Consider the following 25,949-nt stretch of genomic DNA (forward strand, 5'->3'; position numbering starts at 1 on the left):
AGTGTTTTTTTGGGGGCGCTTCTTCTCGGTGATGGGGTCTGCGGTGGATCTATGGTTTCAGTTTTTTTTATATTCTCTGGTAAATATACTCACCTACGCCAATATGGCAAACAATGATTGTATATATTCTACTGCATAATATTTATGTTTGTTTTTTGTTTTAACAAATATCATTTATATGTATCTTTTTCCAGAGTTCATGTTTTCAACCCTTCCCCCTGAAGAGACCTCCATTATCAAAGGTCGAAACGCGTTGGGGTTTCTAGCATAAGTTTACCTACTTCAATGTTACATGAACTCATATGGTTGTATTTATTCATATGCATATATTTTTATATTCTATTCTGGAACTTATGTCTTGATCCCACTAGAACACCTTTTTTCACTATGTACCTTTTTAAATAAATAATTTCTTCAACTTTTGAACCCATTATAATTTTTTGCTGCAATTCAAAGCCCCATTGGGGTACCTTTTCCTTCTACCAAGTTGTCATCAGGGGTGTGCAGCACCCATAACCCACAGCTAGTATTGCCTTCCCTCCGATAGTATATATTTGATAATAATTTTTTTTGCTGCTGTCTTTACATCACTATTTCTCAAAGTATAAATTAAGGGGTTTAATAGTGGAGTGAGAACCATGTATATAAGAGCAAGATATTTGTAATTTTTCCCTCCAGTAGGTATGATGTACACAACAAATCCTGTTCCGAAAAAAAGACTGGCCACAATAAGGTGAGAGGAACAAGTAGAGAAGGCTTTTTGTTTTCCTTCAGCTCCCTTGATTTTTAGGATGGTCTTAATAATGTGAACATATAAAGCTATGATGATGATGCCTGAGAAAATGATGGAAAAAGTGGCCGTTAATATTGTGGCTAATTTGATCACGGAAGTATCAGAGCAAGACAAAATCTGAACTGGAACCAAGTCACAGATGAAATGATTTATCTGATTTGGTCCACAGAAGTCCAATTGGGCCATGAATCTGGTAGTCACAGAAGAAGCTGCAAAACCTCCAACCCATGGTGCCACAGCTAATAGAGAATATATTTCCTTCTTCATAATAGCAGAATAATGTAAAGGATTGTTGATAGCCAAGTTCCTGTCAAAGGCCATGACCAATAACAAATAACATTCTGTTTCACCCAAACCATCTAAAATAAACATCTGTGTGAAACATTCAATGACAGATATCCTCTGATTTCCTGAAATCAAATTATCCTGAAGCTTAGCTATAGTAACCGTCATAAACATAATTTCCAGAACAGCAAAAGTACTTATGAAAAAATACATTGGAGTTTGAAGCAAGGGTTCCATCCTAACTAAGACGATGATGGTAATATTTCCTGTAACACAAATAGTGTATGCTATTAATACAAAGAGGAAGAGTAATAACTGGAGCTGCCTTAGGTTGGAGAATGCAATTAAAATAAATTCTTGCACCGTGGTCTTATTAAGATCTTGTTTTATAGAGCCGAATCCCTGTAAAAAATAAAAAAAAATTGTCATTAATCACCTCTCACTTGACCTATTATGAAGATATGGCCGAGTGGGAGCACTATTATCCCGGGTTTATGTCATATGACAACTTCCCACTCGCACCCTAGGGGCCGCACAGTGGCATGATCTGTAAGGTGGACACAGTGGAATCCTGATCACTGTACCGGGCTGGCCCTGATACAATGTTATTGCTGTGACAGTGATCACATGCCAGTGGTACACAATGGCTTTCATTCATAGTCATTCATTGTGTACTGTTGGGATCTCTGTGATTGGTCACAGTGATTACATGGTACAGGGCCAATCACAGCACCTGTGGCCAATCACAATTGTACACAATGGCACAATAATGGATTCGAAATTTAAAGGAATATTTCACTTTTATTGTTTCACTTTAAGCATTATTAAAATCACTGCTCCCGAAAAAACGGACGTTTTTAAAACTTTTTTTTGCATTGATACATGTCCCCTGGGATAGGACCTAGGTCCCCAAACACTTTTTATAACAATAACTTGCATATAAGCCTTTACAATTAGCACTTTAGATTTTAAACGTTCGAGTCCCATAGACTTTAACAGGGTTCTAAAGTTCACACAAACTTTTGGTCTGTTCGCAGGTTCTGGTGCGAACCGAACGGGGAGTGGGTGTTCGGCTCATCCCTAGTCATTACATGACGTTGGTTCCTCTCTCCCCTCTCTGTACCGATCGGTACAGTGTGAGAGGGGAGAGATCCCATCCATCCATGCTCAGCCAACTCTGCAACACTCTGCAACACTCTGCAGCACTCCATCTCTAACACGCCAGACCTTAGAAAATCCTATCTCTACTGAGGAACTGACTGAAATATTTAAAACTGTAAAACCTGGTTAGGCCCCTGGCCCGGATGGTTTCACGGTAGGATACTATAAGGAATTCCTCACGATTTTAATAGGTCAGATGGTAAGGGTCTTTAACGCTGTAGGCCAGATATCCACCTTCCCTCCGGACTCACTTATGGCCTACATTACAGTAATCCCAAAAGAAGGGAAAGACCCGGCAGAATGTGGAAACTATAGACCTATATCACTATTGAATACAGTTTTAAATATTTTTACTAAAATATTGGCGGCCCGTTTCCAACCTTGGCTCTCTCATTTAGTGGTTTTAGATCAAGTATATTTATTCCTTTACGGGAAGCGAGAGACAATACGACAAAAATTCTTAACCTGGTCCATTGCGCCAATGAGATGACCACACCTTGTGTGTTCTTGAATACTGATGCTAAAAAAGCTTTTGATAAAGTAAATTGGGATTTTCTTTTTGAGGTGCTGAAACAAGTAGGTCTTGGGGAATGTATGATAGGCTGGATTATGAGTGTTTATACTACTCCACACACAGCTGTGAAAGTGAATGGAGTATCTCTCAAAACCTTTTACCATCGCAAATGGCACTCGCCAGGGGTGCCCCATCTCACGCTTACTCTTTGCTCTGTCATTGCACTACTGAACAGAATCTGTCAAAACCCGGACATACAAGGGATACAGGTGGGAGGGCACTCCCATAAAGTGTCGGCATACGCAGACGATATGTTGTTTTCTATGTCATGCCCACATATCTCGCTTCCCAACTTAGTAGAAGAGATTGAGAAATATGAGAAATATTAAATCTGAGGCCATGAGCATTGCAACTCCACCGTTACTACGTAATAACATACAATCTAATTTTGGATTTAGGTGGGAATCATCTCTTAAATACTTGGGCACACATATACCATCAAAGGAAAAAGATACCTTTAAGATACATTTTCCACCAGTATATAATCTAATAAAATCGCTCTTAGACAAATGGCAACATGGACTACATTCGTGGTTTGGTCGGATTAATGTAATCAAAATGTGTTTCCTTCCGAAAATTCTGTATTTGCTTCAGGAACTACCGATTAAAATTCCAAAGACCTTTCTTTACCAGATACGTACCTTCTTTATGAAATGTATATGGGGGGGGGGAACGGCCGAGGTTTAAACGAGAAGTGTTGATGGCACCGCCAGGAGTGGTAGAGGTTTAGACACAGCCAGGGGTGGTATTGAGGGGGGTTAAATACAGCCAGGGGTGGTAGGGAGGGGTTAGACACAGGCAGGGGTGGTAGGGAGGGGTTAGACACAGGCAGGGGTGGTAGGGAAGGTGTTAGACACAGGCAGGGGTGGTAGGGAAGGGGTTAGACACAGCCAGGGGTGGTAGGGGGTTAGACACAGCCAGGGGTGGTAGGGAGGGGGGGTTAGATACAGCCAGGGGTGTTAGTCACAGCCAGGAGTGGTAGGGGTTTAGACACAGGCAGGGGTGGTAGGGAGGGGGGTTAAACACAACCAGGGGTGATAGGGTGGGGTTAGACACAGGCAGGGGTGGTAGGGAGGGGGTTAGACACAGCCAGGGGTGGTAGGGAGGGGGATTAGACACATCCAGGGGTGGTAGGGGGGTTAGACACAGCCAGGGGTGGTAGGGGGGTTAAACACAGCCAGGGGAGAAGTTTGTCAGGGTGGAGCAGTTTGTCGGGGGGAACAGTGTGACGGGTGGGGGAGCAGTGTTCAGGGGGAGCAATTTCTTGGGGGGGGCAGTGTGTCAGGTGGGGGAGCAGTTTGTTGGGGGGAGTAGTGTGTCAGGAGGGGGAGCAGTGTGTCAGGTGGGGGAGTAGTGTGTCAGGTGGGAGAGTAGTGTGACGGGGGGGAGCAGTGTGTCAGGTGGAGGAGCAGTGTGTCAGGTGGGGGAGTAGTGTGACGGGGGAGCAATGTGACCAGTAACATAATGCAAAGCTGCACTCAGCTCACCCCACATCACACACACAGCTCTCCAGCTGTGTACCAGCCCCACCTTCCCCCCAGCAGCTGCAGCACTGCCTCGCACAGCTCTCTCTCCACCTCTTCACAGCTCAGTCTCCCATTCTGTCATCTTGGGTGTCCCTTTGGGGCAGCCAGGTCCCGCAGCACCACCACCAGCAGATTCCTCCCTGCCACCGCCTGCCCCAGCTAACCACAGTGTGAGAAAACACGGAAGTAGCACTGAGCTGGGCGCTGAGAGAGGAGGAGGAAGGTGTCGCATACCTCATACCGGCCAGACTCTGATCGGCTCGGGGGGCATTAGTCCTGCAAAGGAAATGGCGTTCCTGCTGTGAAAAAAGTGCAGGGATGCCGTTCCCACAGGACTCGAGCCCTGACGGTGAGTTTGAAGAGTAATTTTGGATAAAAAGATGAAAGAGTGGTATATGACTATAGCTTCCAAATTAAACCTTATTCCATATTAAAACGGGAATTCTGTGGATTTAAAAAATGAAGATATATAATCTGAAAAACTGGTATAGTTACAGCCCTTACCTATCTGATAACCAGAGAATGGTAACAAATGAAGAGAGCAGCAAAAATATATAAAACCAGATGGTTGAAACCATCTATAGTTATAGGCATGTACCAGGAAACTATAAAGGTAAATCTGGGAGTATTTTTGCACAGGCTTGTTACATTGCTGCCATGGGACTTGCCTCTGGACGGCTGGATTAGCCGTGCCTGTGCAGCTTCCATGGTTGTGCGCGCGCCTGTGTCCTGGGCGAGTCAGGTGATGCGGAAGTCCCCGCTGCACACCTGATTGGGACACACATATAAGGCGGTATGTGTAGCCCCTCTGTATGGCAGCAGTTCCATCCGCGGACCTCCATATTCGGACGTTTTCAGTGTTTACTTTGTGGTTCTCCTCCTTATACTCCTATATGCCTGCTCCCTTCTTTGTGAATGAATGAATGAAAACTTATAAAGCGCAACACATGCAAACTTAATCGCCTCTGGGCGCTTGTTGTTCCTGTCTCCTTTGGTATCAAAAGAGATGAGTCTTGATCTTTCTCCTGAACGCCAAGTGGTTCTCCTCCAACCGAATGCTGGTTGGTAAAGCGTTCCATAGTCTAGGCCCTTGGACCGCGAATCTCCTTTCTCCTTTGGACTTGTAGTTGGCTTTCGGTATCTGGAGGAGATTTTGATTGGTGGATCGCAGAACGCGATTGGGATTATGAGCTTTTATTTTTTTGCATAGATAATGGGGAGCATTCCCATAGATACATCTATGCGTTAGACAGAGTGCTTTAAAAGTGATTCTGTCTTTTACTTGTAACCAGTGAAGGGTTCTCAGTGAAGGTGAGATTGATTCCCAGGGTTTTTTCCCAGTCACAAGTCTAGCGGCCATATTTTGAACGACTTGTAGACGACTTGAGCGATTTGGTACTTGGGGAGTCCGAGGTAAAGGGCATTTGCATAGTCCAATCTTGGGTTTACAATAGCTCCCACCACGACCGCTATGTCTTCCTTGGGAATAAAAGGAGTAAGTCTGCGTAGTAGGCGCAGCAGATGGTGAGATCCGCTGACTACTGACTCTATTTGTGCATCCATTGTCATGTAGGAGTCAAAGATGACCCCAAGACTTTTGACTTTGGCGCTAGGGGTGATGATTTTGCCCAGAATGGGCGGGGGGGTCCAAGTTGTTGCAGGTTGATTCATACGTTTGGCGTGAAACAGGAGAAGTTCTGTTTTCGCTCCGTTGAGTTTAAGATAACTCTTTGTCATCCAGTCCTCTATCAAAGAGAGGCATGTCTCTAGATTGAGGTGATGATCCTTTTTATTGCAAATGCGGAAATATAGTTGCGTGTCATCTGCATATGAGTGGTAGAGCAGTTTTTGACTGCTAATAATCTCAAAAAGAGGGCGAAGATAGATGTTGAATAACACCGGCGACAGGGGGGATCCTTGAGGGACTCCGCACGATAATGTGCGTTTCTCAGAAGTGAAAGGTCCTAACTTCACTATTTGCGATCGGTTTTCCAAAAAAGAAGAGAATCAAGATAAATCGCCTTCTGCGACTCTGGCTACTTCAGCTAGCCGAGTCAATAAAAGCTTGTGGTCTACTGTGTCGAAGGCTGCGCTTAGGTCCAACATAACCAGAAGACAAGATACTCCTTAGTCTGCGGCCTCAAGAGCGTCGTCCCATATTTTGAGCAATGCGGTTTCTGTCCCATGTCAAGGCCGCAATCCCGATTGAAATGGATCAAATAGGTTGTGGGTATCTAGATGCTGTTGCAGCTGTTGTACCACTACTTTTTCCATTACCTTTGAGAGTACATTTAGGCCTGTTATTGGACGACGATGGAGTGGGTCCTTGGGGTCCAGGTTGGGTTTCTTCAAGATGGGTCGAATTATACCCTCCTTCAACTGGGAGGGCACCATGCCTTCCCTGAAGGATTGGTTGATAAGCTGCGTGATAGGAGGTGCCAGGATGTCGGCGCATTCCTTCAGCAGTTTAGTGGGGATGATATCATTTGGCGCGGTGCTGTTACGCAGAATACCGATGATATTTTTTGTGGCATGGATAGAGATAGGTTCCAGCATGAACTTACCTGGTTGTGGTGAATTACTGCAGGTATTGTGTAAATCATTACGGGGAGGGTTGAGGGGGGAATTATTTTGCTGAATGCTTTGTCGGATCCCCTCGATTTTATTAATGAAGTAATCCGACAATTCACTGCAAAATTCTTGTGAGTCCGAATTGGGGGCTTCAAGTAGGCATGTGCAAAAGGGAAAATTTCGTTTCGTTTCGTTTCGTTTTAATTCGTTATTTAATTAATTTCGTTAAGTTAGGTTCGTTACATGTGTTAAATTCGTTTTCGGAACTCGTTCGTTTTCGACCGAATTTCGAAAAATCCGGTCGAATTAGAAAATTCTCTCTTCGAATATAATTTCGAAATTCGATCGGAATTCGAAAAAAAAAAAAAAAAATTCGAATTCCAAATCGAAAACCCGCGGACGAAATTCGATCGGAATTCCAAAAAAAAAAAAAAAAATTTTTTTTTTCGAATTCCAAATCGAAAACCCGCGGACGAAATTCGATCTGAATTCCAAAAAAAAAAAAAAAAATTTTTTTTTTCGAATTCCAAATCGAAAACCCGCGGACGAAATTCGATCGGAATTCAAAAAAAAAAAAAAAAATATTCGAATTCCGATCGAATGTGGTCCGCGGGTTTTCGATTCGGAATCGAAAACGTTCGTTCGGATTCGGTAAATTCATTAATATTGCAATTCGGGAATTCGTATGCATCCGAATGTCCGAATAATGAAAAATTCGTCCGAATTTCGATTCGGAACGAAACGAAATGCACATGCCTAGCTTCAAGACATCCTGGATTCATGGTCTGAGTGACCAACTTGAAGAGTTCGCGTGGGCGATTAAGGGCGCTGTTGAAAGCCTCGGAAAAATAGTTTTTCTTGGCTTTGAAGATTTCTTTGTGGTATTTTCTTGTTGTTGCTTTGTAGACGATGAGGTTCTCATCTGAAGAGCTTCTTTTCCAGGCGGCTTCCGCCCTTCTACGCTCTTGCTTCAGTAATGCCAGTTGGTTGTTGAACCAGCTGGAGTTATTTTTCCGGATGCGGGTTTTACGTTTCGGCGCTATTAAGTCGGCTGACTGTAATAGGGCTGAATTGTATTTATTTTTTTCCTTAACGTGTCTTTGAAGAGTTCCGAGTGGAGCTTCTTCTGACATCTAGTCCAGTGTGTTATCACTGGATTGGATGTTTTAGTTAAGGGTGGGAAATCGGAAATAATGAATTTGATTGCATGGTGATCTGTCCATGGCAATGGTTAATTTTCCAAGATTTTTATTTCCAGATCTTGTCTGAAAATAAGATCGAGTGTGTGACCTGAAACATGTGTGGGCCCACATACTAGTTGTTGTAGCCCTAATCCTTCGAAGTGATCAATGCAGGCGTCGGCAATGGGGTCTTGCGGGGAGTTGGCCCAGAGATTGAAGTCCCCGAGCAGCAAAAGGTGTTTGCTGTTAAGGGTATAGGTGGAGATAAAGTCCGTCAATGATGGGATAAACTGCGATTTTGGGCCAGGTGGCCTATAGCAGAGTAGAATCCGGACGGTCTCCTGGGAGTTTGTTTGTAGTTGCAGGGTAAGAGTTTCCATGAATGGAAGAGGGTTTTGAAGGACAGGTTTAGTGATTGCAAGATGTCTTATGGATCACCGCCAGTCCTCCTCCTCTTTGCCCTATTCTGTACCTGGGTTTAGTGTACTGAAGCCTCAATAACCTACATGCTGGTCTTTTTGTTTGTCTTTAACAGGCATCACATCATAGACATCTCTTTCAATGTAACCAGCCTGTGCAAAAATACTCCCAGGTTTACCTTTATCGTTTCCTGGTACATGCCTATAACTATAGATGGTTTCAACCATCTGGTTTTTAGGGCTGTTTCTGATCAAAATTTTTGTGTTCGATTAATCTATTTTTTTAAAATCGATTAATCGACTAATTTTGATTAATTATAATGCACATACAGATCCAACTACTTTTAGCTGATCTCCTCCTTGCAGTCTGATTCCCAGTGCAGCTACCAACCACTGGAAAAATGAATAGCAGGATACAAAAAACACACAAAGGCAGCGCTCGATGGGAATAGCATTAAACATTTATAGTCTTCAAGTAGGTAACAAAATAAATATTGCACTGGAGATAAAATCGATGTAGCTACATAAACTGTAAAAATGGTGCTAGTAATACCAAACGGTAGCAAAAGCAGTCATAAAAACATGTAGCTAAGTATGATACTGGTATAAAAATGTGTACAACGATGCCACTGCTGAATCCAGATGAGGAGAGGTTAACATCAGTCCGTCGGCATGTAGATGTCCCGTGGATGGTTGTAGAATCCCAGGTTAATAGAGGGAAGTGTAACAGCCCTTGCGTGTGGCAGATAGTAAGGTCCCGCCGGCATGCAGATATGAAGGCACAGCAAAGGAGCCCTTTAGATGGACACGGCAAGTCCCGCCGGTGTCCGAGACGTCACCGGATCTCCAACAGAACTCCCTGAAGGCCCAGAAGCTGGAGGAGAGGTAAGTACCAATCAAAATAATTTTGATTGATCCAAAAAATTAACCACTTAAGGACCAAGCCCGTTTTTCAGATTTGGCGTTTACAAGATTAAAACCTTTTTTTTTTTTGCTACAAAATTACTTGAAACCCCAAACATTATATATATATATTTTTTTTTTCTAACACCCTAGGGAATAAAATGGCGGTTGTTGCAATACTTTTTGTCACACCGTATTTGCGCAGCGGTCTTACAAGCGCACTTTTTTTGGAAAAAATTCACTTTTTTGTATTAAAAAATAAGACAACAGTAAAGTTAGCCCAATTTTTTTATATATTGTGAAAGATGTTACACCGAGTAAAATGATACCCAACATGTCACGCTACAAAATTACGCCCGCTCGTGGAATGGTGAAAAAACTTTTACCCTTAAAAATCTCCATAGACGACGTTTAAAAAATTCTATAGGTTGCATCTTGTGAGCTACAGAGGAGGTCTAAGGCTAGAATTTTTTCTCTCACTCGAATGATCATGGTGATACCTTACTTGTGTGGTTTGAACACCGTTTTCATATGCAGGCGCTACTCACGTATGCGTTCGCTTCTGCGTGCGAGCTCATCAGGAAGGGGCGCTTTAAAACAATTTTTTTTGTGTTCTTATTTATTTTAATTTTTATTTTTTAATTTTTACACCAAAAAAAGTTGATCACTTTTATTCCTATTACAAGGAATGTAAACATCCCTTGTAATAGAAAAAAGCATGGCAGGTCCTCTTAAATATGAGATCTGGGGTCAAAAAGACCTCAGATCTTATATTTAGACTAAAATGCAAAAAATAAATAAATAGATACATTTGTCATTTGAAAAAATGACAACCAGAAAATATTGCTTGAAGAAGCATGGGCGGAAGTGACGCCCTGCTATGCTATGGGGATGGGTGGGGGCCATCTTTCCCTCACTCATATCCCACCCGAGCAGGGGAGAGGACCTGATCGCCTCCGCCGCTGCCGACGGCTCTGGTAAGCGGCGGAGGGCGCGGGAGAGGGGGGGCCTCTCCCGATAACGGTGATCTTGCAGCGAATCCGCGGAGACCACCGTTATCGTTGACAGGACCGCTCACCGAAGAGATGGATATCTTGGTTGTGGCAGCAGCTGCTGCCGTTACTGAGATATCCATCTTTAAAAAAATGACGTATATATACAGTGAGCGGTCCTTAAGTGGTTAAAGATTAATCGATGAATTAATAGTTAATTTCCACAGCCCTACTGGTTTTATATATTTTTGCTGCTCTCTCGGTTTGTTATCACTCTCTGGTTATCAGGTATGTAAGGGCTGTAACTATCCCAGTTTTTCAGATACATTTTTTTCTTCATCCATAATTATATATCTTCATTTTTTAAATCTACAGAATTCCTGTTTAATATGGAATAAGGTTTACTTTGGAAGCTATAGTCATATACCACTCATCTTTTTATACAAAATTACTCTTCAAGCACACCGTGTTACCCATCACGGTAGGTACCCCCTTATTCTTGTTTTGTTCCCTCCCCCCTCCTCTTTTCTTTTTTAGTAATGGTTCCTATTGTTCCTTTTGGAGGTGTGGATGGTAAATTTTACTGTACTAATATTTTATATAATCAAACAACATCCACATACTATTTTTATGTAATATTATACATTTCTACTCTCGTATTACTCGGTGTGTCCCCACATCTCTCCTCCTTTGCACGTTGCAAGCGGATTTTTGGTGCTGATGGCTTGGGTGTCCATTGGTTTCACTCACATATCCTAACTGTTTTTAATGTTGCTTTAATGCATGTGATATATTATATATTTTTATACATTATCTTTGATGGTATTGTATATATTTAAAAAAAACAAAAACAATGATAGCTCCTGAAGAAGCGATCCCCGTGAAACATGTCAAGCTAAACAATCGGTTCTTTGGACCTCTATTGGAACAATTTGCTGCTACTGCAGTTGTTACTGTATTTTTATTTTTATTTTTTTTATTCATGTTTTGTATTTTCCTTTTAACATTTATTTTCTGTGATTATTTGTTAATAAATATATTTGTATTTTTATAATTGGTGCCTACAAAGTAAATTTTTTTGGATTTACAACATTTTGATCCAATTTATTTGGGACGCTGCACTGCGTTATTTTAGACAGCCACAGTCCATCCTGTGTTGGACCTTTTTGTATGATTCATACTCTGCAATACCCGGCCAAACTCGGCCATACTCGGCCATACCTGGCCATACTCATCCATACATGGCCATACTCATCCATACACGGCCATACTCTGCCATGCTCGGCTGTACTCTGACTCTGTATGTGGCCAGGTTGTGGAAGTCTCACACGTGGTATTATGGGGTGTCATTTTTGTTATGTACATACTATGTGCTAGAAATATTGTATAGAAATATTGTATAAATGGACAAATTTGTGTTAAAATTTGTGTTAAAAAAAATGTGTTTTAACCACTTCCTGCCCGCCGGTCGTCATATGATGTCCTTGACTTTGTGCGGGGATATCTGAATGATTCCTGCAGATACAGGCATCATTCAGAAATCAGCTTTTTCAGCCGGCGATTCCCTACACCAGGGATAAGCAATTAGCGGACCTCCAGCTGTTGCAAAACTACAAGTCCCATCATGCCTCTGGGTTCATGCTTGTGGCTGTCAGAGTCTTGCTATGCCTCATGGGAATTGTAGTTCTGCAACATCTGGAGGTCCGCTAATTGCATATCCCTGCCCTACACCATAAGAATGATAATAGTGGCTGTTCCACCGCTTGATTTTTCTTACGGGAGGCGTCCCCCCTCCCGCCACCCTCCGGTGCTTTTACCGACTCACCTCTACAATCAAAGCCAGGATCATTTTTTTTATTTTTATTTCAGGCTTCCCAGCCTAGAGGTGAGATGTGGGGTCTTATTGACTCCATATCTCACTGTAAAGAGGATCTGTCATGCGGATGTTTACATTTACATATTTTTTTTAAAGCGCCCCTGTCCCTGTGTGCTTGCATACAGAAGTGAAAGCATACATAAGTCCCGCCTACATATGAAAATGGTGTTCAAACCACACATGTGAGGTATCCCTGCGAACGTTGGGGCGAGAGCAATAATTTTGGCCTTAGACCTTCTCTGTAACTAAAAACATGTAACCAGTAAAAATATTTAAAGCGTCCCCTATGGGGATTTTTAAGTAGCGAAGTTTGGCACCATTCCACGAGCCTGTGAAATTTTGAAGGGTGACATGTTAGGCATCTATTTACTCTGCGTAACTTCATCTTTCACATTATGAAAAACATTGGGCTAACTTTACTGTTTTTGTTTTTTTTAAGCACAAAACATTTTTTTCCCCAAAAAAGCGTTCGGAAAATTGCTGCACAAATACCGTGCGAGATAAAAAGTTGCAACGACACGTAGGAGAGAAATGTCAGAATTGGCTTGGGTGCTCCAGAAAGCCTGAAAGTGCTCCCTGTATGTGGCCATGTTGTGTAAAAGTCTCACACATGTGGTATCGCCATACTCAGGAGTAAAAAGCAGAATGTGTTTTTGGGTGTAATTTGTGGTATGCATATGCTGTGTGTGAGAAATAACCTGCTAATATGAAAATTTTGATTTTGCAAAGAATTGTGGGAAAAAATTACAACTTCAAAAAACTCACCATGCCTTTTTCTAAATACCTTGGAATGTCTTCTTTCCAAAAAGGGGTCATTTGGGAGGTATTTGTACTTTTCTGGCATGTTAGGGTCTCAAGAAATTAGATAGGCCGTCAGTACTTCAGGTGTGATCAATTTTCAGATATTGGCACCATAGGTTGTGGACTCTATAACTTTCACAAAGACCAAATAATATGCACCAATTTGTACTAATTTTTACCAAAGATATGTAGCAGTATAACTTTGGCCAAAATGTATGAAGTAAAATTACTAATTTGCTAAATTGTATTACAGAAACAAAGAAAAAAACATTTTTTTTAGAGAATTTTCAATCTTTTTTCTTTTATAGCGCAAACAATTAAAAACCCAATGGTGATTAAATACTACCAAAATAAAGCTCTATTTGTGTGAAAAAAAGAACAAACATTTCATATGGTTACAGTGTTGTATGACTGAGTAATTGTCATTCAAAATGTGAGAGCACCAAAAGCTGAAAATTGGTCTGGTTATTAAAGGGGTTTAGTGCCCAGTTGTCAAGTGGTTAAATGACAATTGCACGGCCATGCTACACTGTACCCAAACATAATTTTTTTTATTTTGTTCCCACAAATAGAGCTTTCTTTTGGTAGTATTTGATCACCTCTGCGGTTTTCATTTTTTGCTAAACAAATAAAAAAAGACCGAAAATTATGAAAAAAATTTAAAGTTTTGCTTTTATTTCTGTTATAAAATGTTGTAAATAAGTATGTTTTCTCCTTCACTGATGGGCACTAATAAGGCAGCACTGGCATGCACTGATAAGGTGGCACCGATTAGGTGGCACCAATGAGTGAGCACTGATGATGGGCACTGGTAGGCAGCACTGATATGCAGCACTGATGGGCATTGATAGGCGGCACTGATGGGCAGTCATAGGTGGCACTGGTGGGCGACACTGATGGGCGACACTGATGGGCACTGAAAGGCTGCAAAGATTGGTACTTATGGTTGACATTGATAGGCGGCACTTCTGGGTACAGGGCACTGATAGGCGACACTGCTGGGCACTGATGGGCATTGATACGCTGCACTGATATGCGGCACTGATACTCATTCCTTGTGCCACATAGTGGTAGGGCACTGATTGGCAGCTGCCTGGGCACAGATTTGCATTTCCCTGGTGGGCTAGGGGGGGGAATACCTGGTGGTCCTGGGCGGGATCCGAGGGGGGCTGCGCTGATAAACAATCAGTACAGACCCCTCCTGTCAGGAGAGCAGCCAATCGGCTCTTCTCTACTCACATCTTTTAGACACGAGTAAGGAAAAGCCGATCAACTGCTCTTCCTGTTTACAACATGATCAGCCATGATTAGACATGGCTGATCACGTGGTAAAGAGCCTCCGTTGGAGACTCTTTACCAAGATCGGTGTAGCGGTGTGTCAGACTGACAAACCTCACCACCGATCGCCGCAATGCGCACCCCAGTCAGGATAATGCAACCACTGCCCGGCCGTCATTGTGCTATAGGCCGGGCGGGAAGTGGTTAAGCCTTGGTTCACACCACTGCAACTTGTCGTGACCTGACATTTCAAAGTTGCATGACAAGATGCAATCTATTTAAGATAGAACCATTCAAATCACTGTGAATTGCACCAAATTTAAAAACGTTCCTGCATGATTTCAGTGGGGCTTGCATTGATATCTGTTAAATGAAGTCGCACAGACTACCCTCATGGTCAGGAAAACAATAAGTGGGAAGCCAACACGAGAGATACAAAACCATGTTTGAACCAATTTAAACCCTAAGGTTTATTTAACTATATAATGCATTGTGTGTGCCACAGTGTATAATGTATACTTACTTGAAATTTGTCAGCCATAGTCCAAGACATGCAGACATGTAAACAACAGAACAACCTGAAACGACAGGTAAATAACTGAAATAGTATGAACAGCGTTTTTCAAAATTAGCCCAAGTGTCTGAGTGCAATGTATTAGTGCATGGGTGCTCAACCTGTGGCTCTCCAGCTGTTGCAGAACTACAATTCCCATGAAGCATTGCAAGCCGCTGACAGTTACAAGCATGACTCTCGAAGGCAGAGGCATGATGGGACTTGTAGTTCCGCAACAGTTGGAGAGCCACAGGTTGAGCACCCATGTTTAGTGTATGAATATATAGCTAAATGAATCTAGAAGAGCTCTGGAGACTTCATACCCAGGGTCCAATCTCAATTGAAATGTTTTCTTGTATCTAAGCTAGAAAATGCAACACTGGAGAAATATTAAAATAATAGTGTCATTATTTTTGGGATTCAAAATAAAATAATAAAACATGTCTTAACTCATTGTGGGTATAGTTAACATGCATGGCTCTATATTTAGTACCCTAATAAAAACACAAAAGTACAAGCATCTAAAATGTGTCCCAAATATTTTTTCTTAAAGTGATTGTACAGGTAAAGTTAATTATTTTATTTTTTTAGGGCTGTTCTACTCAGGGAAATGCTCCGATGCTTCACGCGATACCTGGGCAGTCAGGGATGATCGTTGTGGCAGGGGGAGTTACATGCACCAATCTGCTTGTATAAATTTCAATAAAGCCTGACAGCTTCTCCTCGGACCCCCCCCCCCCCCCTTTTCAGCTGTTTTAGTGAAATTTATACAGCAGTTATCAGTGCTTGTAACTCCCCCCAAAGCCGCACTGATCACCGCTGACTGTCCCTGTATCCCCCTCCATGGTGCTGCTGTCCTCCTCCACGCTCTGTGTCCCGTGTCCTCCTCCATGATGCTGCTCTCCCCCTCCATGCTCCGTGTCCTCTCCATGCTGCTCTCCCCCTCCAGGTTCGTTGTCCCCCCTCCGTTCTGCATGTCCCCCTTTGTGCTGCTGCTATCCACGCTCTGTGTCCCCCTCCTGCTGCTCTCCCCCTCCGTGCTCCGTGTCCCCCTCTGTCCTCAATCTGTCAGGATGGAGAGCGGAGGTAGGAGCCGCTAAACCTCCTTCCTTTTCCGAATGAACCTGTGCTTACGATGCTTCCGTTTATGAATAGAGAGGTGCCTCCTCTCCATTCATTTTAGCTGAGGCTGCAGAGAAAGGGACTGGGGAATCTGTGACTTTAGTCCCTTTATCTGTCTCAGGGGTTAAGACCCCTTTAATTATCTCAAAAATATGAATGAATTGTAAAAAATAATTAAAATAAAAAACACCCCCCCCCCCCTAAAAAAAAAAAAAAGAAAGCACTGTAAAAATAACATAACAAAAAATAGTAAAAAAAAATGGTAAAAAAAAAGAAATACTGACTCGTGCCACTGTCACATGACATTAAAAAAAGTATTGGTAATCGGTATCGGCGAGTACTTGAAAAAAAGTGTTGGTACTTGTACTTGGTCCTAAAAAAGTGGTATCGGGACAACTCTATTTTTTTTTAACCACTTCACGCTTGCCCACAGTATTTGTACCTGTACATCGCCCAGTATGTACTGTATGCACTAGTGCACCACTCCCGCAAACACAGCTGAATGTGGCCGCTTTGAGCTGCTGAGGAAATATCACATGATCACAATGTAAACACAGCTCTTATGAATGGGTTTCATTCATAACATCTGTACATAGTATTTTGATGCTGTGATTGGCCCACGGCTATCACATGGTACATGGGCCAATCACAGCACCCTGCACCATGTGATAGCTGTGGGCCAATCACAATAGTAATCATAGCTGTTATGAATGAAATCCATTCATGATAGTTCAAAACACTGCTGTGATCACTTTAACAGCAATCACCCCCCCCCCCGCCCCCCCAAGTAGTACAGTGACATTGCATTCTAGGTGCCTCTATAGTGTAGCTGTGTGGATTGAAATGAGGGATGGTGTACAAAGGGTTAAGCGCCAGTGACGGCGTCTTATAAATTGCCGGCCCGCCATGCCATATGGCCACACCCCCAGAGAAAGTCGCAATGATGAAATGCATCAGAAAAGGGTCGTATGGCAACTGGAAATTACATCAGCATGTTTATCAAATGTGCCTTGGACTGCTGCAATAGCAGTATGCTAGATGCCATGTAATCCATTATGGTAGAAGCTTGATTTTATATTTTGATAATAAGCTAATTAAATATGATTTTTTTTTCTAAGTGCGATTTTAATGAGGGGAGAGATCATTCAATACATTTTTGAATGGGATTACACTATGTGGATCATTTGTTTTTTATTGAATAATTTGCATTGCGGTGGGGACTACCAGCCATTGATGGAGCAACAATTGTGATTGGGGCAATCCTGCTCTTTTGCCAATTATGTTTAGCAAGTATAGTCACAAGTGGATATCAAGACATTATTATATGGACTTTTGCTACCTTAAACATACTGGGGCAGATTCATGTACAATGGTGCAGATTTGCACCGGCGTGGTGCATCATTTTTAGACTACACCGGTCCAGCGCGGAGAGGCAGTTAGGTGATTCAAGAAACTTTTTTTGTCTACGATGCCCCAGCGGGGCGGATTTTAGACGGCGTAAGGCGGGGTAAGGCCAACTGGGAGTCACCCTATGCTAATGAAGTGCCGACCGTGGCGCAGGGGTCACGCCGGGGCGCATCTTAGACCGCACATGCTCAGTGACATCCAGGGGTAAATGCCCCAATCTGCACATGCTCAGAACTGCGCCCCGGCGTGATCCCTGAGCTACGCCGACCCACTACCAAAGCCCAGTCCATGAATCAGCCCAGACTTCCGCCCTGCAGGTGCAAATGTACTGAAGCTATTTTTTTTCTAAGCTAGGTCGTTTGCATTGTGGTGGGGCAGTTATGGCTGATGAGCAATCCTCAGGTGGGCGGATGACCAATTTCAGCCCAGAGGAGAGGGCTGTAATTATTGAGGGCCTCTCCCAACATGGGGACCGCCTCTATGTGTTGTCCAGCAAGTGTTGTTGCTCAGTTCGTTTGTAATGCTGCTGCTTTAGCTGCTCTCCAGCTGACCTCTGCAAGTTTGGTGCAAAGTTACCCCTGCTTTTATGAGGTGTAACTTTGCACCGGAAATTTCAGCTCCGCTCACCGGGAGTAGCCTGCGCCGGTCAAGCTTAAGTTGATGAATCGGCCCAAAAACCTCATTTGCATATTTAAAACACAAAAACCATGGCCGCGCCAGATCCGACCAGCGTAAATCTGCGCCAACGCCGCGCCGGCGTGGAAAGGTTACACCGAGGCGATGAAGTCTGTTTGGAGGCGTAATCTGGTTCTCTGGGTAAGGCGCAGCGCTCCGCCGGCGCAAATCTGCACTTACGCCGTGAATCTACCAAAAAAACGGTGTAAGTGCTTCATGAATCTGGCCCACTGACTTTTACTACCTTAACCTCCCTGGCGGTATGATTCTGTCTGGAATTACGTACCAAAAGCGGTACATTTATTTTGCAAGGAAATTGGCGTTTTATACTGTAGGCCTGTAATTTTTAGAAATAACTCACTTGAATCTGACCAAGCAAGAGTCTTGTAGGCATCCCGGGTATGAATTTTTTTTTTTTAAACAAAATTATAAATTATAATATAATAAATAATTATAAATAATTATAACAAATAATAATATAATTATAATAAAAATTATTCAATAATGTAATCAACTCAAAATCACTGAAATTTGCAGTTGCAGAATTGTCGCTGTCATTATTTTATTTTTTTTATGACGAATTTCCCCGCAAATCGCTATCGCACATTTCTGCAAGTGATTATAATTTATTATCGCTGTTTTCTAGCTGATCTAAAACCATTTTTGACATAAAGGGACACTTTTGGACAATCTACAGTTTTTAGGCAGAAATGACATTTTTTATTATATAAAAGTACATGTAGGACACTGGGCAGACCACTAGGGACAAGGGGGGTGTGCATTTTTTTACATACAGTACTGTAATCTATAAGATTACAGTATACTGTATGTAATGTGTTTGTTTACTTTTTTGAATTTGGCGCCGTTCTCCGTCCCCGTGCGTCGTAACGTCGCAGGGAACGGAGATCGGCGTCACACGGGGACTGTGAATCGAGCGAGGAGGTCCCGCTCGCTCACACAGCGGGTGGCATCGCTGGATCCAGGGACAAGGTGAGTAAACCAAGCCTGTGGATCCAGCGAAAGGTAAGCCCGTCCAGCCCGAGCGTGACTCGGGTTTGCCGATCCTAACATGTAAAACCAACCCCGAGTCACGCTCGTGTTTACCGTCAGGGAGGTTAAACAACACTGATGAGCGGATTACATTTTGCTCACATTTTATCACTGGGTGATGGAATGTGGTGTGAATGAAAAGGTAGAGGGCTATTAGAGTGATTGATTGTGAATGGTTTTAAATACACTCATGGTTGTTGTTGTTTTTTTATATATATTAGTAGCTGCTCATCAGGGGGAAAAAATCATTAGCTCTCCATATCCTGCTAGAGCACATATTACTGCAGTTTAAGCAATTTTGATATAGTTTTGTGACAATAAACATATGGGCTCGGATTCTCGTAGCACTTACGCCAACGTATCTACAGATACGCCGCGTAAGTGTAAATGTGCGCTGTCGTATCTATGAGCCGTGCCCATAGAACTAGATACGCCTGAAAAAAGGGTTCCTCCGACCGACGTAAGTTTCCTACGCCGGCGTATCTTGTGCGCATATTTACGCTGGCCGCTTCATTGCAAATATGCAAATGAGTGAGATACGCTGATTCACAAACATACTTGCGCCCGGCGCATTAATATACGTGGTTTACGTAAGTCGTACGTCCGGCGTAAAGTTAAGCCACATAAAGCAGGTGTATGTCATGTTAAGGTATGGACAAGGGAACAGCCGTCATATTTTACGTCGTTTACGTAGTAGTACGTGAATGGGACTGGGCGTAGGTTACGTTCACGTCGTAGGCATTGAGCTGTCGTATCTTAGAGAGTATATTCAACGTAATTCTGAGCATGCGCGCGCATGCGCCGTTCATTTGGACCATCATTTGCATGGGGTCACGCTTCATTTAAATGGATCACGCCCACCTTCCACCTACTTTGAATTAGGCGGGCTTACGCCAACAAATTTATGTTACGCCGGCGCAACGTTGAGAGCATTTGCATTGTGAATTGGGTGCTTGCCTCTCTGCTTTACGTCGGCATAGCGCATATAAGATGCGCTACGCCCGCCTAAAAATGCGCCGATCTACCTGAATCCGGGCCATTATATTTATCTGCTTTCTGCAATAGAACTGCACATAGTGGCCCCGATCCTCCTCTTCTGTGGCCTCCCACCAGCTGCCCTTTTTGCAGGCTTTACAGGTCATTTCCATAGGTCTCTAAGTAATAAACCTTCAGATTTTCTGTTGCTTACTCAATTCTTGTCACACTTGGAGTAAATTATGTCCCACTTTTTCTGATGAAATTGGAATGGGACTTCTATCTATAATCTGTAATCTATAATTTATTGTGCAAATCAATCTTCAAGATCTACACAATTTCAGTAGTCTGGCTACAAGATACTTATAGACTGGTGCAGGGTCTCTGCAAGACTTCACATAATTTATCCAGAGACTAATCCTAAGAGCCCTTCCACACGGGGGCCGCCTATGTTTGCGGTAAAGCGCCGCTCATTTTAGCAGCGCTTTACCGCTCATTTTAGCGTCACTTTACTGATGTTTTTCAGCACTTTTGCACCACTTTTTGTCCACTAGGGGCGCTGTTAACCCCAAAAAAGGGGTTAAAAACTCAGGTGTTGCGACGCTTTCTGCCCATTTATTGCAAAAGGCAGGAGCGTTTTGGGAGCGCTGTATACAGTGCTCCCAAACCGCCCCAAAGATGCTGCTTGCAGGACTTTTTCTAACGTCCCACAATCGCACCACTCCAGTGTGAAAGCACCCATTGCAATAAATAGGAGGCAGTTTTCAGGTGCTGTAAGATGATGAAACTCTCTAAGGAGTGTCAACAAATTAAAACAGCGCTATCAAATAACTGTGCATATTTGACTATATAAAATACATTACTACAACCCATATGTAATGATATACAGTGATAATAAACAAAATATATCCAGTTTAAGAAATAAACACTAAACTGTGACTGTAATAATAAACACCCGTGATTGACTTAAACGTGAAGTGAACGCACTGAAAGTGCAAGAGACAGTCTTTAAAAATAATTTAGAACGTGGCCAAACAAAGCAAAGTTCATGTGTATAAGGATCCTGCGATCTTCAAATTTTTTCAAAAACTTCCACCACACCCGACAGTGCTCAGTGACTCCTCCCCCATCAAATGGACACTCACCGGATAGGTATGCCTCACACTCTCGTGTTTTGGCACAAAAAACCTTATCAGATGTAGTTGTTCCCGTCAATAAAGATGTAATCCAAATATGACATCCAATCAGTTCCACATATATGTCAGAGAGAGACAAAAGAAGTGCAAATAGTGTGATACCATCAAAGGTTTAATAGCACACCAAAATAAAACTTCAAACAGTGCACTCACAAACAAAATCTTGTAAAACAGCAGAATATCACATCAAGAAACTCCTTCAAACGTCAAAATGGTGAGAAGCGGTCACGGCGGACCCCCGATCAGCGAGAAAAAGTGAAACCAATTCTCCTACTCACGGTGCCATGGACTTCTGTCAGAAGCGGCTGCACATCCACTTAAATAAAAAACTTCAAACGCACTCTGCATCCAAAAACGCAGCACTCACTAGTAAAATTAGACTGTATGGCAATACCCCGACATGTTTCGTTATAAAAACTTATTCATGGGACTAACCACACAGTCATAAATGGTTACCTTATATCTGATGTAGTCAGATCAATCAGCCTATCAGTCCTGGGCGTTTTCCCACTTCCTCCAAAACTGTGGGCGGAAGTAAACGATAATCCCAAACTGCTGTGGGCTGACAGCATCATCCACCACCACTGGCTGGTGTATAAATCAATCAGCCAGTGCGATAGGCGTGGTGCCAGTCCCCAGATACCAATAGGTGAGAGAGTATGTTAATCACATCCCCCAACAGCAGCAGTCTGAGCCAATCACGTGCTGCACAGCGCATCCCGCTCCGCCTACAACGATGGGCGGGCCTAGAACGCTTATGCAGCCAAAGCTAGGAGGAAGTCAGCGCCTCCTCCATTGGCTGGCTGTCTTACCCAGCAGCCACAGCGGTAAGCCGACCTGATAGGTCGAGCAGACGCTGCTCATGATAGGCTCGCCGCGGGGAATGGCTTCTAACAACACAACAGGGGCAAATCAGCTGTTGTATAGGCAGACGTGGGCGGCGGAAATGAGAGGAGAAAAAAAAAAAAAAAAAAGCCGATTTCCGGGTGTCCCCGTGACCACGAATCACATCTACAGCACAATCATTACACTGTGTTTATATTGAATAGCCATACAACAGTTCCTAATTAAGTCATCAGCTGATATATATCAATCATGCGCTGGAGTATATCAACAAATACATATAAAAACATTTGTCACTGGATGAAGGCAATAGTCAGTTAAAATAAATTAATAACATTTTGCATTAGTACATATTAGTATCAAACGCTAATTGCAAATTCATATAAATGATTAAATATATATAATTAAAATATATCTAAAATATGTAAGAAATGCATTAAAAATGAAACTCGATAAAATCAATCTAAAACTGGAACTAAATACAAGTGGTGAATTAGTGATCGCTGAGCTGATCGCAAATGGTCACCGATAACACCACCACTGGAGAAGGGATTAATTAATAGCAAAATATCAGATAAATGAATAAAAGAGTACATATACTGAAAAGATGACAGAAAGGGTAATACTAAACCCACGGAGGGAAAGGTGTGGGTATGATAAATGTCTAAGAATTATTGATGAAGCAATTCAAGTCTACCTCTATATTCAACCCCCGCGGAAAAAGACATTTTAGCAAGAATATCCAGTGAGTTTCGCGCTGTGAAAGGTCACGGACTCTGTGTGACCCCCTCCAAGATGGGTAAACCACATCTATGCCACAAAATTGAGCAAGCGTGGGGTCCTGGTTATGTACCTTTTTAAAATGCATGGAAACGCTATGTTCCTCAAAGCCTTTTTTAATATTTGCTAGGTGTTCTGATATGCGGATTCTTAGAAGTCTTTTAGTCCTCCCAACATATAATAACCCGATTAAAAAAGGCTTTGAGGAACATAGCGTTTCCATGCATTTTAAAAAGGTACATAACCAGGACCCCACGCTTGCTCAATTTTGTGGCATAGATGTGGTTTACCCATCTTGGAGGGGGTCACACAGAGTCCGTGACCTTTCACAGCGCGAAACTCACTGGATATTCTTGCTAAAATGTCTTTTTCCGCGGGGGTTGAATATAGAGGTAGACTTGAATTGCTTCATCAATAATTCTTAGACATTTATCATACCCACACCTTTCCCTCCGTGGGTTTAGTATTACCCTTTCTGTCATCTTTTCAGTATATGTACTCTTTTATTCATTTATCTGATATTTTGCTATTAATTAATCCCTTCTCCAGTGGTGGTGTTATCGGTGACCATTTGCGATCAGCTCAGCGATCACTAATTCACCACTTGTATTTAGTTCCAGTTTTAGATTGATTTTATCGAGTTTCATTTTTAATGCATTTCTTACATATTTTAGATATATTTTAATTATATATATTTAATCATTTATATGAATTTGCAATTAGCGTTTGATACTAATATGTACTAATGCAAAATGTTATTAATTTATTTTAACTGACTATTGCCTTCATCCAGTGACAAATGTTTTTATATGTATTTGTTGATATACTCCAGCGCATGATTGATATATATCAGCTGATGACTTAATTAGGAACTGTTGTATGGCTATTCAATATAAACACAGTGTAATGATTGTGCTGTAGATGTGATTCGTGGTCACGGGGACACCCGGAAATCGGCTTTTTTTTTTTTTTTTTTCTCCTCTCATTTCCGCCGCCCACGTCTGCCTATACAACAGCTGATTTGCCCCTGTTGTGTTGTTAGAAGCCATTCCCCGCGGCGAGCCTATCATGAGCAGCGTCTGCTCGACCTATCAGGTCGGCTTACCGCTGTGGCTGCTGGGTAAGACAGCCAGCCAATGGAGGAGGCGCTGACTTCCTCCTAGCTTTGGCTGCATAAGCGTTCTAGGCCCGCCCATCGTTGTAGGCGGAGCGGGATGCGCTGTGCAGCACGTGATTGGCTCAGACTGCTGCTGTTGGGGGATGTGATTAACATACTCTCTCACCTATTGGTATCTGGGGACTGGCACCACGCCTATCGCACTGGCTGATTGATTTATACACCAGCCAGTGGTGGTGGATGATGCTGTCAGCCCACAGCAGTTTGGGATTATCGTTTACTTCCGCCCACAGTTTTGGAGGAAGTGGGAAAACGCCCAGGACTGATAGGCTGATTGATCTGACTACATCAGATATAAGGTAACCATTTATGACTGTGTGGTTAGTCCCATGAATAAGTTTTTATAACGAAACATGTCGGGGTATTGCCATACAGTCTAATTTTACTAGTGAGTGCTGCGTTTTTGGATGCAGAGTGCGTTTGAAGTTTTTTATTTAAGTGGATGTGCAGCCGCTTCTGACAGAAGTCCATGGCACCGTGAGTAGGAGAATTGGTTTCACTTTTTCTCGCTGATCGGGGGTCCGCCGTGACCGCTTCTCACCATTTTGACGTTTGAAGGAGTTTCTTGATGTGATATTCTGCTGTTTTACAAGATTTTGTTTGTGAGTGCACTGTTTGAAGTTTTATTTTGGTGTGCTATTAAACCTTTGATGGTATCACACTATTTGCACTTCTTTTGTCTCTCTCTGACATATATGTGGAACTGATTGGATGTCATATTTGGATTACATCTTTATTGACGGGAACAACTACATCTGATAAGGTTTTTTGTGCCAAAACACGAGAGTGTGAGGCATACCTATCCGGTGAGTGTCCATTTGATGGGGGAGGAGTCACTGAGCACTGTCGGGTGTGGTGGAAGTTTTTGAAAAAATTTGAAGATCGCAGGATCCTTATACACATGAACTTTGCTTTGTTTGGCCACGTTCTAAATTATTTTTAAAGACTGTCTCTTGCACTTTCAGTGCGTTCACTTCACGTTTAAGTCAATCACGGGTGTTTATTATTACAGTCACAGTTTAGTGTTTATTTCTTAAACTGGATATATTTTGTTTATTATCACTGTATATCATTACATATGGGTTGTAGTAATGTATTTTATATAGTCAAATATGCACAGTTATTTGATAGCGCTGTTTTAATTTGTTGACACTCCTTAGAGAGTTTCATCATCTTACATTCTTTTTGTTCACTTATTATCTTCTAAACAGCAGCTAGGCATCATCCACTCCTCCATAGGCGCAACGGTGGGCGACTTTTTAGGGCGCATTCTATAGATCACCCATTGTTACTATCAGTTTTCAGGTGCTATTTCTAGTGCTAAAACTCCTGAAAACTGCCTCAGTGTGAAAGGGGTCTTAATGTTCGCAATGTGGGGAAACATAAGGTACATTTTTGCATATATTCTGATCTTGTCTGGGAATCCACCTCGTCTGGTTGGAGGTGTGTAAATTGATTTATGAAATCACTGGTTTGTCCCTAGGAGATAATCCAGCGGCCTGTGTTTTACACTTAAGTTCCCTCACTCTGGGTGCCATGTTTATTTTTTTGTTTTTTGTAATTTTCCCATTCTTTTCTCCCTCACCTTTTTACCTTTCCTATTGCTTTTTAGCCCCTTTGTGGTATGTTTTCGATTTTTTTTTTCTTTCCTTTTTTCTTTAACCCTCCCTCTTCTTCTTATTTTAATTTTAACTGTCCCGCATTGTTTGGTTGTGTAATTTATCCATATGTGCTTCAATGAGGGCTCAGCTCTGTTATTTTATCGTTAATGGTTGGATTTGTCATCTATTTGCTCAGTATTTTATATCTAT

At 42.4% G+C, this 25,949-nt stretch overlaps 1 protein-coding gene across 1 annotated transcript; it reads right to left on the minus strand.

Moving 5' to 3' along the window:
• Nucleotides 1-523: 523 nt before the first annotated feature.
• Nucleotides 524-8,738, minus strand: LOC120920078 (olfactory receptor 2AP1-like). Its single transcript, XM_040331992.1, has 2 exons — nt 8,598-8,738; nt 524-1,480 (listed from the first exon to the last, which is right to left on the minus strand). Exons 1-2 carry the CDS (start codon nt 8,736-8,738, stop codon nt 524-526), a joined length of 1,098 nt encoding a protein of 365 aa, XP_040187926.1.
• Between the last annotated feature and the right edge of the window lie 17,211 nt (nt 8,739-25,949).

This window comes from Rana temporaria, chromosome 13 (genome assembly GCF_905171775.1).
Source record: "Rana temporaria chromosome 13, aRanTem1.1, whole genome shotgun sequence".
NCBI lineage: Eukaryota > Metazoa > Chordata > Amphibia > Anura > Ranidae > Rana > Rana temporaria.